This window comes from Rhipicephalus microplus, chromosome 5 (genome assembly GCF_043290135.1).
Source record: "Rhipicephalus microplus isolate Deutch F79 chromosome 5, USDA_Rmic, whole genome shotgun sequence".
Lineage (NCBI taxonomy): Eukaryota > Metazoa > Arthropoda > Arachnida > Ixodida > Ixodidae > Rhipicephalus > Rhipicephalus microplus.
The window spans coordinates 13,459,756-13,478,152 of NC_134704.1; the positions used below are offsets into that span (position 1 = coordinate 13,459,756).

Genomic DNA, 18,397 nt, shown 5'->3' on the forward strand with positions numbered 1-18,397 from the left:
ACTACGACAGAAGGCTGTTAAAGCAATGTGTTGCAAGTGAAAGTCAGATCGTTACATGGAGAAAGGAACAAAATGCAGGAAGACCAGTATCTGCCACATTCACAGTTTGTAGCCAACTGGCTACAATTACAGCATATTGGAAGAGCACAGCGAAACGTCACTTGCATGGTAGAGACAGTGAAAAGGGGCGTCAAGAAGTAACTTAGACAAATAGTTCGGCTACATATGCAGACAACTGCTGCTTCAGTGACGCCGATCTTGAATTCGGTACAATGAAAGACGGGCATTTTAATGTGTATCATGAGCAAGACAGACATTTACACTGACACTTAAAGGACCAAAACAAGGATGGCATAGCGTACGGCTCTCCCAGTCAGGACACAAGTGAAAGCATGCAATCGAACATTGTATAACTTGGACACGAAAAAAACCAGCCTACAGATCAGTTTACATTAACTGGTTATATTTGCAGGACAACAAATAGGGGAAATAACAGGTTAGTACAGATCAAACACATGCAATGACAAAGGCAAAAATAGACAGGCTATCCAACCTACTCACTTTTCAACTCCTTTTCAGGGGCTTGTTTATCAAGAAAATAGATAAGACATCAGCAAGGTAAGATAGAGGACTCTAACTGTTACTCACCATTGGCTATGGCAGCTTCAGGTACACAGTCAAGAATGTTAAGCAGTGTCTTGGTGAGACGAAGAAGGTCACTGAAGCTGTAGAAGCCAAAGTAGATCAGCTCTCGAGCAAGTTTGACGACCTGGGAACAAGTGACTGCTAAATGCATGTTTTCAACAAATGTTAAATTACAGCAGTATACCCAAATGTCAAAGCAACACCTTATGCTGCACTTGCCTTAAGTTTAAAAATTTTAAAGGTGACAAAAGTATGTGCTACTTTTACATTGCAGACAGTTTAAACAGTGAACTCAGTGTTGGTTAAAATAATGCAGATTATGATACAGCACAACTAACTCTTTGTGTAGTGTGCTCCAAGCGGCACATAGCACAGAAAAATCTAGGTTACAAGTACATCACACTAAACCAAATTGCACATAAATTGCAATATTGCAGAGAGAATTGTTATTTTGGCCCGTTAGTACTATAGTGTGCATACATTATGTACTAGCAACATGCATATGTCACAGTTTCATCAGTTCCACATCGTGTGCCAGGAGAAAGGGCCATGTATGAATGCTTTGTGATTCATTACTTCTAATGACCTAGTGTGATTGCCATACCATGACAAACCCAATAATGTGCACAAACGCTTCAAAAACTTCGATATGCAATACAACATGTCACTCGAAAGTGGAGAAATTTACTAGTGTAGACCACTTGACCCAATGAATGATGTTGTAACAAATGTTGCATGCTCTTGAAAACAAGATAAGTCTGAGATGTCTCTGGTATCCTTCATTTGTTTAGAAACAAGGATGTTACACCCAACTTTGAAAATACCTAATAACATATGCAGTGGTGAGACAAACCTCGAAGGTAAGCTTGTTCTGTTCCCGATCTGCAAAAGACCACACATGTCCAACAACATTGCACAGGTAGTCCTCCACAAAGGTGATAGTGGGCTTGAACTTGCGCTGAACTGCTTCCTTCCCCAAGTCAGGATGACGATTTGCATCATAGCTGCATCACAGACACAAGAGGTCATTTTGCTACTCCACAAGTCAAATGGCTAAAACATTTCAAATGAGTTAGATTTGATTTCTGGGGTTTAACGTCCCAAAACCACCATATAATTATGAGAGACGCCGTAGTGGAGGGCTCCAGAAATTTCGACCACCTGGGGTTCTTTAACGTGCACCCTTTCAAATGAGTTCAATGCTGGTATTAACTATTGATTAACACTCAATCAAAAGCAAGAAAAGATTTGAAGTTTTAGTAAAAGATCGAAATATTCAAAGCGGCACATTCAATTTTACATTTTGCGGGGGTGCTGACACCCCCTGTACAAGTTGTTCGCGCCGCGTGGCGCACGTGTGTCGCGCAGAAGCCATATTTCAGGGTCGCAACTATTGAGAGGTAGGTGGCGTGTTCGCGAGCGTTGATCACCACTGTCATTATCATGGTTAGATTGGTAGTGCCGGCGGTAACCCCTGGCGGCAGGCCTTAGTGGCGGCACGAGTTGATTGAGCGAGTCTCTTCAGCTGGTGGCGTTTGGCTCGAACAGTTGTCTCTAACGGTGCACGGCACCGCGGGCCGTCTGCCGGAAGCCCTTGTGGTGAGTCAAGCTCTGGCACTGCCACCTTGTATTTGTTATGTTGTTGAGTGTATAGTAATATTGTGTAAAGTTGTTTTAGTGCGTTGATCACAATTGATGATGTGTATTATAATTTGGCTGACGATATCATCGATCAAAAAGTAGTTAAATAACTGGTAGTTGTTTTGGTTTGTTCCAACCGTGTCTGCTGTGCCCGTTCACTCCAAGAGCGTGGTGGCGCTCTCCATTCCGAAACCCCACAAATCACATATAGATCAGTTATATGAGAAAATTCTTAATTGACTGGTTTTTTCCAGAGAATATCTTTGCACTTTCATAAAAATGTACATGTAATACTTTACTTTTTTCACAGAACCTGCAAGATAGGATTTACGTAACTGTTGAATCCCAAAGCATGAAATATGTTCACCTGCCTTTGCCCAAGCACCTCTTTATCTTAACATTTACAGCCGACCTATAATGACATTTTCAATGACTACAATGTCCTGCTTAACACAAGTTGCCAAGTTGTGCACTTGTATCGAAGCAGCATTAAACTGAAAAGCAGAGAATGATATGGAGTATGTCTAAAACGCCATGCTTGAAAAAAAGTGTTCACAAAGAACCAACTTCAGTCATCTCACTTGTACTGCTGCTTTAGGGCAAGAAATGGTTTTTAAGTTGCTTAATTTTACAGAAGAGCTATAGCATAGCATAGTCACAAACAGTTAATTATGCCGTATCTGTGTTTGTAGTTCTTACTGTACTGGTTTCTCTTTCTCTCTCTTCTTTTACTAATAACAAAAGAAAACAGCTGTTCCTCTTCTCTAATAGTAATGATAACTACAATATATATTTCAATACAGTAGCAAACGCCACAGGTCTGAGAATTCTGGAGCGGAGTTACCTGAAGGGAGCACTCATTTTGTAGGATGTATGAAAGGCTTGGCTCAACGCTATTTGTGCTCTGAATTCAATAGCAGAATTATTATAGCTCTTTCACAATCTTTTCTGAGCCAGCATTTTCTCATGACAAAGGTGGACAAGAATGTGAAAAAGCTGACAATGCGGGCGTCCACTGCTCTCAATCACACATGCTTTGCAACCTCCCTATTGCACATGAGATCTAGTGGCTGGAAGTGTATTAGACATGTTAGGCACAGTCAAAGTTTGGCGATAGACCAATAGTTGGTGACGAACAATCATGTTTTTCAAAAATGCATTAAGAGGTGAGAGCTCCGCATTCCTGCATTAAGTCATTTGATGCACTTTGAGCAGGCTTGTGCCAATAGTGAATTTTAGGTTCGAAGCGAATAGCCATCTTGGTCGAATAATTTCAAATCAAACTCGAATAGTATATATCATATTATAAATAAAAGTGAGCATACTTGTCATGACCTAACTAAGCTACACAATATTTTTAAATATCGAAATAAGGCCTGTTCAAATGTTTTTTTTTTTTTTTGTTCAAAGGAAGTATAATCAACTTTGAATAGTAGGAGGATTTGACTTTCATTAGATCGCAAGTGATAACCTGTAAAATAGGTTATGTTTTACAGTTTAATATACTTAGATCAAATAAGCCGGTATAACAAGCTTTTAAACAAAAAAAAATTATGAATCGATGCGAGGGTAATATGTTTATTTAACCTTGATGTGTAGCTTTACAGCAGTGTGAATTGTTCCTGAATATGTGTTTTCATGGTTTAGCGCCCCTCCAATACAGTGAAACTTCCTTTGCAGGGGGTGACATGTGGACTAATTTACACCTATTCATTCATTTCGAATAGCTCGCAATTTTCCATAACTTGAATTCGAATCGAAGTGAGTTCGAATATTGTAATATTCTTTAGGATATTCAAACCATTCGGATATTCGCAAAAGCCTAGTTTTTGGTAGTGAACTTAGACACATAGAAATCATATCAAAGTGGAGCATAGGGCCTCTGCCTTACGCTTATTAAGACAGTGACATGGACAATACAGGCAATGTCATTGTTTGCATTTAGCCTTTTCAGTACACATTTTGCTAGAAGTAGACCCCATTTTTGTTAAATACATTACGCAGTAGGTCCTCTACAGTTTCACCATTTTAGAAGTGAGTGCACAGCACCAAAGCTAACAGGAAAAAAAGTGAATGTTAATTAACAGCCAGAAAATAATGCCCCAAAGAAAAATGCCTGCAATGGCAAGCGTAAAGCTAAGCCAAAAAGTATGCTTGATTTGGCGTTACTCACTCCTGGATGGCCAAAGAAAAATGCCTGCAATGGCAAGCGTAAAGCTAAGCCAAAAAGTATGCTTGATTTGGCGTTACTCACTCCTGGATGGAAAGTTGCTCAGGAATGTCGGACCAGAGGCGTGCGTACTTGACAGGTGTGATGAGCTCCTGGGGATCCCTGTCCACATGCATGTGCAGCATGAGCCGACAAAAGGCCGCCCGCAACTCATATGGCAGGTTTTCATCTGCCATGCATCTGCAAGCATAGGTAGCAAGGAAGAACAAACATCACGATCTAAGAAAATAAGAAAGGTTTAGGAGCCTGAAAAAAAGCAATTATCGGGACAAAATTTATCATCAAGCCTAGAGTATTGCTGAAGAATATCGGCATTGAAATGTTGGTATCCTGTGACATCTAGGCTGCTTTGCACAAGGACAAAAGTGAAACATTGTTTTACATATTCTGCATGCATGCTACTACTGAAATTCTAAAGTTTTTAAAGACCAGTACAGCACCTTTTTTACATCTCTTTTACCATCCATGGCAAAAAAAAAAAGAATTTTGTTTTCGTAGATGAAACTAGGAGGCTCAAAGGTTACACAATATTTTATCCTCGCAAATGCTCTCGAATTCATGACTGGAAACAAGAGAAAAGACACCATAAACGCCGAAATATGTATCAACTAACATAGCGCTCTGTTATTCTAAACTCAGACATTACTTCCCTTTTGACAGTAAAGGAGCCGTTCTAAACAACTCTAGAAAATCTGTGGTAATTCATAAGTCTGCTAATTAAACATTTAGGTGTGTTATTTGCAAACATCAAACGGCACAAGCTGCTCCTCACTTGTGGATCAACTCTATGTCCAGATGAGGAGACAGGCTGTTGATGGCCAAGTACTGCCGGTCCAAACACATGCCCGAGAACAGGTCGAGTTGGTGCCTGCACAAAATCATTTTTATAAAATAAGACAGGATTGTTCCAGTACACTTATTTGAGCCCCTTGTCTTGAGCAAACTGGTGCCCCAAGATGACAGCTGGAGTTCACTTGGGAACCCCCTAAGAAACTTTACAAAAATGTGAAAGGATAGAATAAGCTTATCATAAGAATGAACTAGAGAGTTTCAGATAGATGGATGCAAAAGGCTTGAGTTCTTCTTGTGCACGGAAGACTCTTAGACCCTAGCAATATCCAAGCAAGTTTCTGGTTTATAGATGGGAAATTCACTTTCTTCTATTGATTTAAACGGGCCTGAAACACTTTATCAAGTAACCATGGAATGAATTCACTGGAAGAGCTTATTGCCTCATGAATTCAACGCCGCAAAAATTTCAAGAATCCGCTCAGTGCAAGTGGAGTTACAAAGATTTGTCGCATGCTGCAATTGCATTCTCTCTTCTCTTGTCCTGACGAAAGAGCTGGAAGCTAAGCCGGGAGGGATGGCAGGGACAAAGAAAATGCGCGGCTTTTTCAGAGTGGTCGCGCGCACATGCGTGGACAAGTCGCGGCCTCCCACGGTAATCTCTGTTACGATCGAGCGTGCCATACTCAAATCAGCCAATGGCTGATAGATGGGCTTTTTACGAGTGATTTGTTAGCATCTTCCGTGATTTGTCAAGAGAAGAGAAAGCAATTTTTAGCTGACTTTAATAATTTACTGTCAATTCCAGGCCGTATGCTGCGCTATAATATTAGACGCGTGTGTTGTCAGGAGCCTCTACTATCGATAGGCAGCGTTTTCTGACAATGCTCAAAAAGTGTTGCAGGGCCCCTTTTAAGGCTAAAAGCCACACACAAACACTTCTACTACCATGACACTCTTAATTCTATCAACTAGATTATAGCTTAATATGATCGTTAGTTCGTCCCGATCCCACAATAATGTACAGATAACGCTAGCAACATTCTTACAACATCACATAGGACAACTTATTTAATAGCCAATTACGCAACCCCAGTAATTGTGTCAGAAGCAGTGGCATAACTCTATGGCAGTGTGTCGGATAAAGCATTCAACTGCTTCAAATAAAGTGCAATAAATATGTTTTTTAGGCTTTAAAGGATCTAGTGGAAAATTCTAGCAGAATGGAATTTAAATTTCATAAAATTAATGTTTATGAAAATTTGGCATTATGCAAGGGTACGACGTTCTGCCATTAATGAATGTACAAGAATGCACAATCAGTGTTAATCACATTTTATTATGCAAACCCAGATAAAATTAGGTGCTTCTAATATATCGTTCTTAAGCTCAAATGTTGAAAAAAGTTGGAGGTGCATCTAGCACAAAGGTAAGATTTATGCACTGAAAAATACGGTGAATTGATTGATAAATAACCTCAGCAAAGATTATATCAAAGAAACACCCTGTGCAAAGAGCTATGCACATTTCACATACTGGAGTGAGATGAGAACCTATATCTTGTCTGCATAAAATGGGAGAAAGAAGAAAAAATTGTACACATAAAAAATACTTGTTAGCAAGGACACTTCTCTCCAAATATTTCTTTCATGCTAAGACCATGCATTTGGTACTTTGTTTATGCATTATATTTCTTTCATGCTAAGACCATTAATTTGATACTTTGTTTATGCATTTTTTATTGGGCTCTCTGGTTATTTTTGTAATTGTGTAGATCAGATTCTTGGTTGCTTACAGCCATCACCCCAGCCTCACCTGTAGTAGTCAAGCGTGGCTCGTGCGCTCGGGCACTCGGTGTCTTGTGCCAACTCCACGATGCTGCGAGCCTCCCGGCCACTGTCCCACAGCAGTAGCACCTGTTCCTCCACCGCCAACGTGGGTGGACCCCCCTCAATCTCCAGCTCAACCTGGCTGCGGACCACCCTGCACAAAAGATGGTAGGTTATACGTAATAATCAACCAATTCTCATTAGGAATGAAGTTGAATTTCAGAAAACAGAAATTGCTAGGACAGAATAACAGTTGAACTCCTTTATAACAGGCATGCTCCGGACAGCAATTCCTGTCTTTCATATGAGATGTCTCTTATAGGCAGGGTACCTTTTATGCATATTTGTTATCAACCCGTATTTTACTGTAGGCACACTGGTGTCTCTTATACCCATTTGTCTCTTATATCAGTGTCTCTTATAAAGGAGTTCCACTATACTGATACAACAGAACAACCTCCAACTTGGTTAGTTTCATATTTGGCTGTCAATAAATTAAACTCCTGTTACATGCGACATATTTTTTCAGGTTCATTCTGGCTTGTTCAAAAAAAGACTGCTGCATTTTTTTTATACCGACCACTGCTACTCTTGTGTTGCCAGGAAGTCTTCATTTATTATCATTTGTGCAGAAAACCTTTAGCTTAGCCCGAAAACATAAAGCATCTCTATCTTTTTCTTTTAATGATAGAAGTGTACCATGAAAACCGCTTTTTTTATGACTTGGTTATACTAAAGGTAGTCCACAACAACTACGTGTTTGTTCTGCCCATAAGAGAACTATTGAACTCACCTATGTAGAACTGTATATTTGTATATATGCTATTTTGTTTTAGAGACAATAGTTTTTCTTGGGGACCTTCGACGCAAAAATTTTGGTCTGTCTGTCTGTAAATTTGTCTGTTTGTCTGGCCTTAACGGTACCGTAAACAGCACTGAAGTGGCCAAAGGATACTCCAACGGCCGACTCCATCTGCAGCGCCCACCAATATTGCTCAAGGTTCAGCGTTAATACTTGTGCGATTGTCAATTAAAAAGCAATTATTGTGCATATCTGAGGCACCATAACAACACGTCAATATTACGTAAGTGTATTTTTTACTAGAAAAGGCATAGATAAATAATTCTAAGAGCCGTAGCGTTTATCACGCTGCGCTCACCATGCAACGCTTGCACGAAAAAGCAAGCATTTCCAACGCTTTGCTAAGATGACACGGTGGCGGCACCTACCCGTCGCCTTGCGTTCTACACCTTATCACCTCAAAGATGGGCCCGCACGCTGTGTGCTTCATTTTACAGGATAACTGCCAGATAGCACTCATGTCTCACGTGTGACGTGACTTAAAGCACTCGTTCACGTCTGCTGCATGCTCAAGGCAATCTAACGCAGCGCCTCCAGAATACCATTCACCGATTTTCTTGCGCAGAACATAAAATAAACGTGTTGTTCACTCTCTCCAGACGCAAGACTATAGTCTTTCGACGACATTTGCAATGTAACATGCAGATACGGAGCCAATTTTTTTCTGTATTCTTTATTTGAAACAATCAAGTGGAAAGGAGTAGCCATCGCCAAGTAAAGGTGACAAAAACTGCTTTGTTTATTTTCTATTTCTATAAAAAAAAAGCAAATGAATTGTAGCTGAGAAGAGTTGAGCAACACGCTGGACTAGTTGATGTAAGTCCATCATAAAATAGTTTTCAGTGCACCAGAAACAAAATCATGGAACAATTTTACTTATGAATTTTGGTGTTGTTAACAGACATACAGAAACAATGGTGAAAGTTGGCTGCAAGTACGGCAGCAAAATGCACACACTGATGTGTGTCACAGGAGAAGGTGGCATCAGTAATTCTTTCAAGTGCACCTTTCCTAGCACAATGCTTATGCTAGAGCTGTGCAAATAGCAAAATTTTGGGTGTGAATTGAATTCAAATATCGAAGTGCGGGTGCAAATTGAATATTTTTTTAATCTTTCTCGAATATTTTTCAAAACCTTTGACGTGAAACAGCAGAATGAAAATTTAAGAATTCCAAGCATATTCTTAGGTGGTGTTTAATAGTTGTGTCATCAAGGAGCAAGCAATGCAGAAACCAAATTGTATTTATGTACCTGATTTAGGGCAACCCTAAGTGTTGCCAATAACACTTTACACATGAAAGGCAAAGATGCCGTTTTCTCAGCCTCTCCTCCTTTTTCAACTTCTGCGGAAGCCTAACTGATGTGGCGGACAAGGGTGTGCTCTCTCCATGTCCAGAGTTTCTGATCTGCCTCATAGACGTCAATACTGTCGTGACCAAGAAAGACGCTGGGGCTCGGGCGTGGAGGCAGCAAGGAGGAGGAAGAAGATAGAGAATATTACAGCCAGCCTGCAGCGAGGATACTATATCTGTCTTGTTTATTCCTTACAATATATAAGAACACCTAAAATTACAGATGATAAAAATCTTCGGCGGCTGAGTTTTTGAACTTCCTGCCCGAGTTTCAGGTCCAAAACAGCATTGATTGAGCCCCATCTCTGCCAAATCTATTATCTCCATATCAGAACCAGTGTTTCTTTGAGTCAATACATTGTGACCGTAGCAGAGCCTGAAATACTGCTTTGCGCAGTACAAGAATGTAATGGGGTGAAACACATTAAAATTTGAAGGGGCTACAGCCAATCGACATGACTGTACCTGTTTTCGGGAAGCTCGAATAGTGAAATTCCAGTGTGAATTGAATTAAATAGCAAACACTATTTGAAAAATAGTAAAAATTTTGAATATTTGCACACCCCTAGTTGATGCCAATGTGTCAAAACCGAGGCGTAACAACAAAGTGCCAACAACAAGTGTATGTGCAATACAACCTACCTGGTTTCTATCAGAATGTCAGCATTGTGGGGCGAAAGTACAGCCTTGCAGATGAGCTCCTGGGTGACAGGGATGGCTTGCTTGTTGGAAATGCACAGGTCTGAAAGGTAGTCGAGAAAACGGCTCTCCCGGTTTTGCCGCACCAAGCTGACGAATGTCTCGATTTCAGCTGCTGTAATGTGCTTCTCAAGGAGCTTGCGGTTGCTGTGCAAAAGTGCTGTGATGGTATCTTCAGCCAGCACGTCATAGCCAATCTGCTTCTGCATGAAGCCAAACCACTTGGCAATGTACTCCTGGTTCTTGCGGTAGTCCTGCTGGGAGAGTCTCAGGATGCGATAGCAAAGACGGCACATGTGCTTGTAAGGGGCATAGCGTGGGTCAGCAAGATCCTCCATCCGCAGTAGGGGGCCCTGGCCATTGTCTGTGAATGGTGCCTGTTCATCAACAGGCCAAGACAACATTTTTGCCACTTATATTCCCAAACTTGTATGAAAACATACGACATAACAAAGCACTACAAACTTCGTACCAATTTTATACGGAACAAAAATATATTTTCTGCACAGATTGCCCAACATCGACATTGATGATGTTCAAAATTAGATAGATCCCAACATTTGAGACTGTGCACATAATATATGTCGAAGCTATATACCTCACTGAAAGCACTTTTTATATAAGTGTACCTTGGTTGCCAATATGAATATACTTTTGCTGCCAACAAGCTTACACAGGAACAACGATAATATACAGACCAACAATGGGACAACAAAGGTGGTTATCCCAAGGGTTGAAATAGCACAAGATTGCGTTAGTATTTGTTGCACCCCACAATTTTCCCTAATGCCCAACTTCTACGCCCACTGCTGAGAAGTTGCATGTCCTTAGGTACAATCCATAAACTTGTCTAGGAGACAATTTTATTTCATGGAATACCCCTTTACAGAAACTTCAAGGCCCCAGAAGTATCACGGCCATGAGAAGAAAATGCAGACAGTCTGTATGTTCTTGCTCGGCAGTCAGCATTTGTTCTCACTGCGCTCTTCTCTCGGCGGCAATAAAAAGAACTATTCATCCTTGATTATACCACGAACAACTTTATAAACAAGCACGTGTGAAGAAATGCGAGGAGCACAGCCTGTAAGTGCACGTCATTCAAATTTCATTTTATGTTATAATACAAAGGAGGAGTACCTGCAAAATGTGGAACAACTGCCGAAGCACATTCTGCTCACGCAGAAGCTTCTGTCGTTCCCGGTTGGGCTTTGTCACCACCAGCTCAAGAGGATCCGATTTGTTTGGGTCTCCCTCACGACTGGCAGTGAAGTAGATCACCTCTTGAAGCAGTTGTAGTAGTGAACGGCGCTCCGTGACACCTGAACGGCCACTTTCTAAAGCACCGACAAGTGTTTGCAGTACCTGAACATGAAATGACAAAAACAACTACAGCAACAGTAGTGACAGCAGTTTTATATTACACTTGCAAGAGAAGAGAATATTTTTTCCAAGTTCAAGACCAAGTTAATTCGTTATTACAGATGAAATAGGGGTAAGCAATAGTTTGCTTCACAATGCAACTTTTTCTGAAGTCTGAATTTCTCGATACATACTACACCTTACGAGTAGCAAACATGTGTGAAACCTAATCATAAGAATATGCAGTGCAGTCCATTTATAATGATATCCAAGTGTCAATAAAATCCCATCATTAAAACTAATAATTGCAACTAGCAGGTTAAGAAAAGATACACAAAAGAGAGATCAAAACATTTTATTTGCGTGCAAGTAAGGTAGTACAAGAAGTACTTTTTAGTAGCAAAGCCATAGTCTCTCAGCTTTGACTGCTTCACGCAAAGCTTGCACATTTCTCTAAAGCATCAAGGTGCTCTACGTAGCTGAGCAGGAGGTCCTTTGCGAATACAAAGTTTCGAAGAGACTGTATCATCCGTTGGGCCTTCTGCGATGAGTGTACCTGGGTAGTCTGCTCAACCACTTCATCGTAGTCTCCACTCTCGCCACTGTACACAATGCGTATATGCGCTAGAATCATCTCATCACTGACACACTCTGACGTTTCCGCAACATCATATACATGAAGTGATCCAGACATGACATGCCTTCGTTAAGCTTTGACCACTTCCCGACAGCTTTTCGTCAATGGGTGCCTCGCAGGACTCTCCTGTCTCCCTTCAGAAGTTCGGCAGGAAAGCTTCTCCTCCTTTTTCTTCCTCGTAAGAGGCATAGTCGACTCATTTTCTGCGTGTGTGGAGGAGTGCAAATGCATAGCTATTCATGCCGTATGCGTGAACAGCCATTTGCAGTGCGCAGTGTGGCTCGATTCAATCCCTATATCGACATCCCAGCATTAGAGCATCGTAAAATGCAGTTTATTTCTCCATACAAAGCATATAAGATTGTACAGTGCCATTGTTGTTCATTGTTATACCCAAACCATTGCTATAAACGGTACCATTATAAGTGGACTCCACTGTAAAATCAAAAAGAGAAGGCAAAATGATATCCTCCAAGGTCTTTAACACAGGCTCTTAGAGTGGGTTACAAAACCCAATTGTTCCATGACATGCCTATCAGGTTTCCACTTTTAGTTAGAATTAAAGCGACTCAATCACACTTATTTCATTAAATAATGAATATTTTTAGTGCATTTTGAACTTAATGAACCAATTGTACGCCACGTCCATACATCAGTAAACGGCAAGTAGCAATACAACCACATGGCAGCTGTATTAAAACTCGTCGTTTTTAATGCCTGCCTCTAAATTTGTGCAATTCATGGACACGCAGTAGCCCTAAATGCACAGTACTCTTAATTTATGCCTCCAACCACAGTTAGCAACAAATATGTGAGAATTAATTGAGAAGTTCTCGAAGCCAAGTCACACGTCTGTTTGATCGAGTACTCCACTCCTGTTGCCACCGAATTTTGATAATGGTTATTTGAATTCCATTTTGTAGCAGACAAGTACTAATGCATCCGTGCATTATTGATGGCTCACAGCGTGTCTGTTCACATAGAACAGTCCCTACACAAGTCACTCTGCCACTACACTACAGCAGTAATATAATCGAAACATGACAAGTACTTGGATGTATGAAAGAGATTATTTCATACTCTCTGCCTGCATCCCCCTCCCCCTTTCACATCCTCTGCATGCTGCTAATAATATTTGAAATTTTACGTGCCAAAACCGTGACACTATTATGAGGCATGTTGTAGTGAAGAGCTCCAGAAACTTTTGCCCGTCTGGTGTTCTTTAACGTGCACCAACATCATGCAGCACGCTAGCCGGCCTCTAACATTTCGCCTTAATCAAATTGCAACAGCCGTGGCTGGGATTGAACCCATGGCCTCCAGGTAAGCAGCCAAGCACTGTAACCACTACACCAGTGTGGCAGACTGCTCCGTACGCAAAAGGCACATCAGTGGAAAGAGGGGGCTTTCTGAACACTCGGGAAAAGCTGCTGGGATTCCTCAATTACAGAAAGTTTGACAACCTTTCGTGAAGAACACAGGACTGACAAAGTACAATGTGCGCTAGGTGGCAAGAAGATGACAAGGACAGACTCCGTAGGAGAAACAGCGGCACCAGTGGCTATCCATGTTCAACAATTTCTCATTACTTCAAACAGATTTGCACAACATCTAAACAATGTCGAACTGACATAGAATTGAGAATAATGTACGCATGTCAACTTTCACAATAAGTTTTTATGAAACATCTTGCTTATCTGGACAGTCTATCTTTTTCACCATTCAATTCTAGTAACGGCTTTTGTTGGTAAAAAAAACTGCAGTTCTACTTGTATGAAGCAAGAGGGCCTGTTAATGTGCATACTTTTATCAGCAGCCCAACGACTTACTGTGCTGCAGGCAGAGTTGCCAATTTTCCTTATAATAATCGAATTTGGGCTTCTTTTTCTTGCTCAGTCGCTTGTAGAATTTTTCACATCGCTTGTCATGTTTTTTGGAAAAAGCCTGCCCTTTCCTTCTCCCCTCACTTGAAATTCAGATGGAAGGGGGTTTTACCAAGTAAAATATTGCCCCCACCTTCCCGAAGAGAATCGTGAGGAAATGCGAATGAATTTCTTGTGCCGAGAGTACACGGCGTGGTAATTTTAATGGCATAAATTAATGACGAGACGTGGATTTGTACCGTAACCACTTAATTACACATCAGCCAGCGAATGGTCGAGAGTGAGACATGCGCTTCACTCCATTTATATAAACGTACAAGCGAGCGGACGGGAGTGTGGTGTGCAGGGAGGAGAGAGAGCGAATGACGAAAGGAGGAGCGGTGAAGCACTGCACCTACCCTCTCCTACACTTTCTCTATACACGCGGCAGCTCTGCCAAGTTTCCGCGATATGAGAGCACTCACATGCCAGAGTGCGCTCCTCCTCTCCACTCACTCTTCGCTATTCGGCCTGCACCACCTGTTCTGGTTCCTAGGGGTAAAGATAAGTGTGCGCACCCACAGCTGTTGCGATGGGAGAGGGAGTGAGAGTGGAGAGATACACCTGCTGGCATGTGGACACCGAGAGACGCCTGATATGCCCCGACTATGAAATGCGTTCCCATTTGAAATAAAAAAAAAATAGATGCCCAACAGGGTACCTTCGAAAAATAGGTGCTTCCAAACAATGTCCCCTTCCCAAAAAAATTTCTGCCTATGGGTCTGCTTTGAGTAGTTTCGCATTGAATTCAAACAGAATGTGGGGCGATCAAGTAGTAACATTGATCATGAACTGCCAAATGTGCATTCAATGAATGTGAGACTAACCTAGAGACAACCATGGAAAGTACACATGTGCTTTTGCTCAGTTACGCATATCCGCATACAAAATAATTAAAGTGATTTTTTTTAACTCTCCTTCGTAATTGAGTAAAAGTTTTTATTATGACTAAAAATATAATCAAATAGTGGAAAAATTAAAAAAACTTCTACTTCTTTTGGCATCTTTTGTAATGATCATTTGCCTGTTAGCTCAGAAGCATCTGGAAATTGGCTGCGGAGCTTCACATCTTGCGCCAAAGTACCCACCTGGCAAGCATCATTGGCAAAGTCGAGGTCGCGGACTTCGGAAGCTGACACAGGCACCACCGCAAAGGCCTCCCGGTCCTCCTTGGCTGGTGCACAGCCCAGCCGCCACATGACTGGGCGCTCTTCTTCTCTATCGATGGGAATGGCTGTGCTGTGCACCCAGGTATTGGTGCACAAGTGACGCAAGCGCACGTACGAAGACTGAGGTACCAGGTCATCAGCACGGGAGAGTGTGGTCGCATCCAGCTCAAAGATAGAGGCAATGTCGCTACTCTGTGGCACAGCTACGAGGCAGTACACAGGACTCCCCGGTGGACCCCGCAACTTAGCCCGAGTTGGGTCAGGGGTCGGGTCTTCATCCACCTCAGCAGCTAGGTACTGTAAAATGCAAGTTTACACCCCTGAAACATTAAGAATACAGTTTCCTGCTAATCATTTCTCATTACTTTTAGTACGAGGCCACTCTTGATGCTCAAACCTAGTAAATCTTTAAAGGCTAAATGCCTTAACTCTGTGCCAGCAAAGTTTGCCATTATTTATTTACATATTTTAACACAACAGCAAACATTTTTACATTCGCTCCTCATGTGCACTCTCATTTATCAACAGTTAACATTTGCAACTCATGCTCACCGATGCCTCCCTTTGATATTTGCTTCCAATCACACACATCTACACCTATTCAAGTTCATACACATGCCAACTCCCACTCTACAGCACTTGCTTACAGACACAGCCTTCGTCCCGCTTTTTTATCTAAGCTCACTTGCTTTTATAATGACGACTACTTGAGCTGACAGCCCTTCAGTTTTTGTTTACACTCATGCTAAATGGCACTTACTGCTGCTCATACTTTTGCCCATTCAAACTCCCTTCCGAGATCAGAGATGTTGACGCAAGAGATAAAAATTAAATTTTTGTCTTAGTTTCCTTTTCTGTTAATCTTTGGTGGCCGAATTAACAACAGTAGAATTTTAGGAGAAAAGCTGATCATTCTTAACCGATTCCCCATTTCCCTTCTGTGTCTCTTTCTAATGGATTATTACCATCACTATAAAATGTATCGAACAAACCTGGCCTGTTGCAAGGTGCTTGAGGCGAAAGAGACTGTTCCAGTGGCCAGCCCCACCGCGACAGGGGTCGTGCTGCACCACTTCAACTTCCCACAGGGCTTTGGAGCTGGTGGCTGCAGTCGCAGTGGTGCGTCCCGTGGATCGTAGAAACACATACTGCTTCTTTCGGTACTCGTCCATTGTAAGGAACTTTTCCTGCTCCGCATGGAACAGGCGCACCACATCTCCCTGCACAAATACACATTAGTCAAGAAACCCAAGCAGGCAATGCTGCACAAAACTACAGCCTTTGAGAATGTCACACCATAAATACAAACAAGAACCCAGCTGCTAAAACATATACGTTAAATCATATAGCCCTATACAATATCAACCACATACGGTACAAAAATACCCTTCACATGAACAAACACAAGACCATCGCGTGCCTTCAATAAGTATGATTATATGTACAACATTGCACACCATATAGCCAAGGTGCATTCACACCGATGCAGCCAAGCAAATGCAGTGGCTACTGCCCTTCCTCTTTCTTCGAAACTGTTACTCCCTCTCATTCAATTTCTTATAATAATCAGCAATAAAACAACAGCCTCACTGCCTCTAGCACTGTAGAATGAAGATAGGAAGATGAATAATCTGGCCAGTCAGTACAGGTAAAGCAAAGAGGCAGACATTGTGAATGAGCAGGTGTTCCACGAAAATTTCCATCAGAGTTCTTAACATGCTACGCTGTGCAAGCATACATAACTACTATCAGTATTATTCATGTATTACGATTGTAATGACCACTCATATGGCCTTCGCACATTCGTTATGAGGTGCTTCGCTAAATAGCATTTCATACCCTTTTTGTTTTTGTTTCTTACAGTATTACAAAATTAAATGACAGTGGTGTATGACACAAATGTAATTACAAAGGCATTTAACAGAAAATACTCGCTACATCCAATATTCACCATAAGCATGTACTGGTTACATACCAATATTACAAAGACACATCTATCCGGCCATAAACAATAATTTCTTGTGCCCATTTTCTACATTTGAGGTTTGGCTGACACAGGAGAACTTTTTCTGCTCCGACAACTGATCCATTAGCAAAGTTTTTTAAAGAACCAACTGCATTAGTAATATCGACTGCTTGTGCACAATTTCCAATAAATGTGATATAGGTTCAAATGACATGAGTGAACAAAAGGAAAGATGCAATAATGTTCACATACCCCTTTGAGTACATCCTCCACATTCTCCTTGTGTTCCATGAACAGCGATATCTTCCAACTCGTATTTGAGTTGACAGCATTGACCTGAACGGCAGCATAGCAACATTGCATAGTCAAACTACGAAAAGGCTTTTTTTTTTCCAATAGCTGCTAAACTATTGCTATGGGAGAGTCTTGATGATGCCCATGATAGAAAATCATGCACTTGACGACGAAGAAACAATAGCTTCAAGAAGCCCTCCTAAAGCATTAGCACATTTATGTCCATATCACAAAGTACATCTGCTTTTCTTTGCACATCCTCTGCTATAACAACATGCATGCTATGTTCATTACCTGCAAGAAAAATAATCTGTAAAGTATAAAATAACATATTTTTTATTGTGTTGTGTACAGAACAAGGACAGATACATCAATGGGTTCGTCTAAAAGATGTAGTGAATTAATAGAAATTTTCCTGCAGTTCCTCTTTATATAAAATTAATGTGTTCACTCATTTCCTCCTTTGAAGATGTATAAATGGAATAGAATTGAAGCCATGAGTCTCACCTCCTTGCAGCCTGCATTGTCAGGCAGCTCTTGGTTGCTGGCATGCAGAGGCTGGCCTGCATTCACTGGAGTCAGCACCACTTTGTCACCCACCACAACCTAGGATAAGGAAGGCAGCACACTGAGCACCGAAGGCAGACCTATTCTGGCCATGAAGACGAAAATAACAACTGGAACTGATTAGGTCATCTGTGCTTAGCATCTGCCAAGAATCAGCCATAGAAAAACAGATGTTGTAGAAATGGCACTGCAACCATCAATGAGAAACTAGTTCCACTACCTTTCATATATTCCCTTTCTGACAATGTCCTTAGCTTATCAACTTTTACAACAGCATCATTAAGACACCTATTGCTGTATCATGCAGAAAGGAAAAAAATGTAGTTCCACCGAACAACTTTCAATCATAGCACAGAATTAACATAACATTTCTGGAGATAACATTTTTTTATTTGGAAGGCACCATGCAATATGTAAGACAGGATAACATGTATG

General features: G+C 41.2%; 1 protein-coding gene across 2 annotated transcripts in view; it reads right to left on the reverse strand.

Annotated features, from left to right (window-relative positions):
* The window catches only part of Itpr (Inositol 1,4,5,-trisphosphate receptor), a 91,228-nt gene that overhangs the window by 67,186 nt on the left and 5,645 nt on the right, over window positions 1-18,397 (reverse strand). For both annotated transcript variants that reach the window (XM_075894864.1, XM_075894863.1), the window contains exons 5-15: window positions 17,903-18,001; window positions 17,354-17,437; window positions 16,128-16,355; window positions 15,055-15,432; window positions 11,186-11,410; window positions 9,992-10,425; window positions 7,121-7,288; window positions 5,289-5,384; window positions 4,541-4,696; window positions 1,499-1,649; window positions 649-769 (exon numbers count right to left, since the gene is read on the reverse strand). In XM_075894864.1, the coding sequence (XP_075750979.1) occupies window positions 649-769; window positions 1,499-1,649; window positions 4,541-4,696; window positions 5,289-5,384; window positions 7,121-7,288; window positions 9,992-10,425; window positions 11,186-11,410; window positions 15,055-15,432; window positions 16,128-16,355; window positions 17,354-17,437; window positions 17,903-18,001 (2,140 nt within the window). The remainder of the gene's footprint in view (window positions 1-648; window positions 770-1,498; window positions 1,650-4,540; window positions 4,697-5,288; window positions 5,385-7,120; window positions 7,289-9,991; window positions 10,426-11,185; window positions 11,411-15,054; window positions 15,433-16,127; window positions 16,356-17,353; window positions 17,438-17,902; window positions 18,002-18,397) is intronic.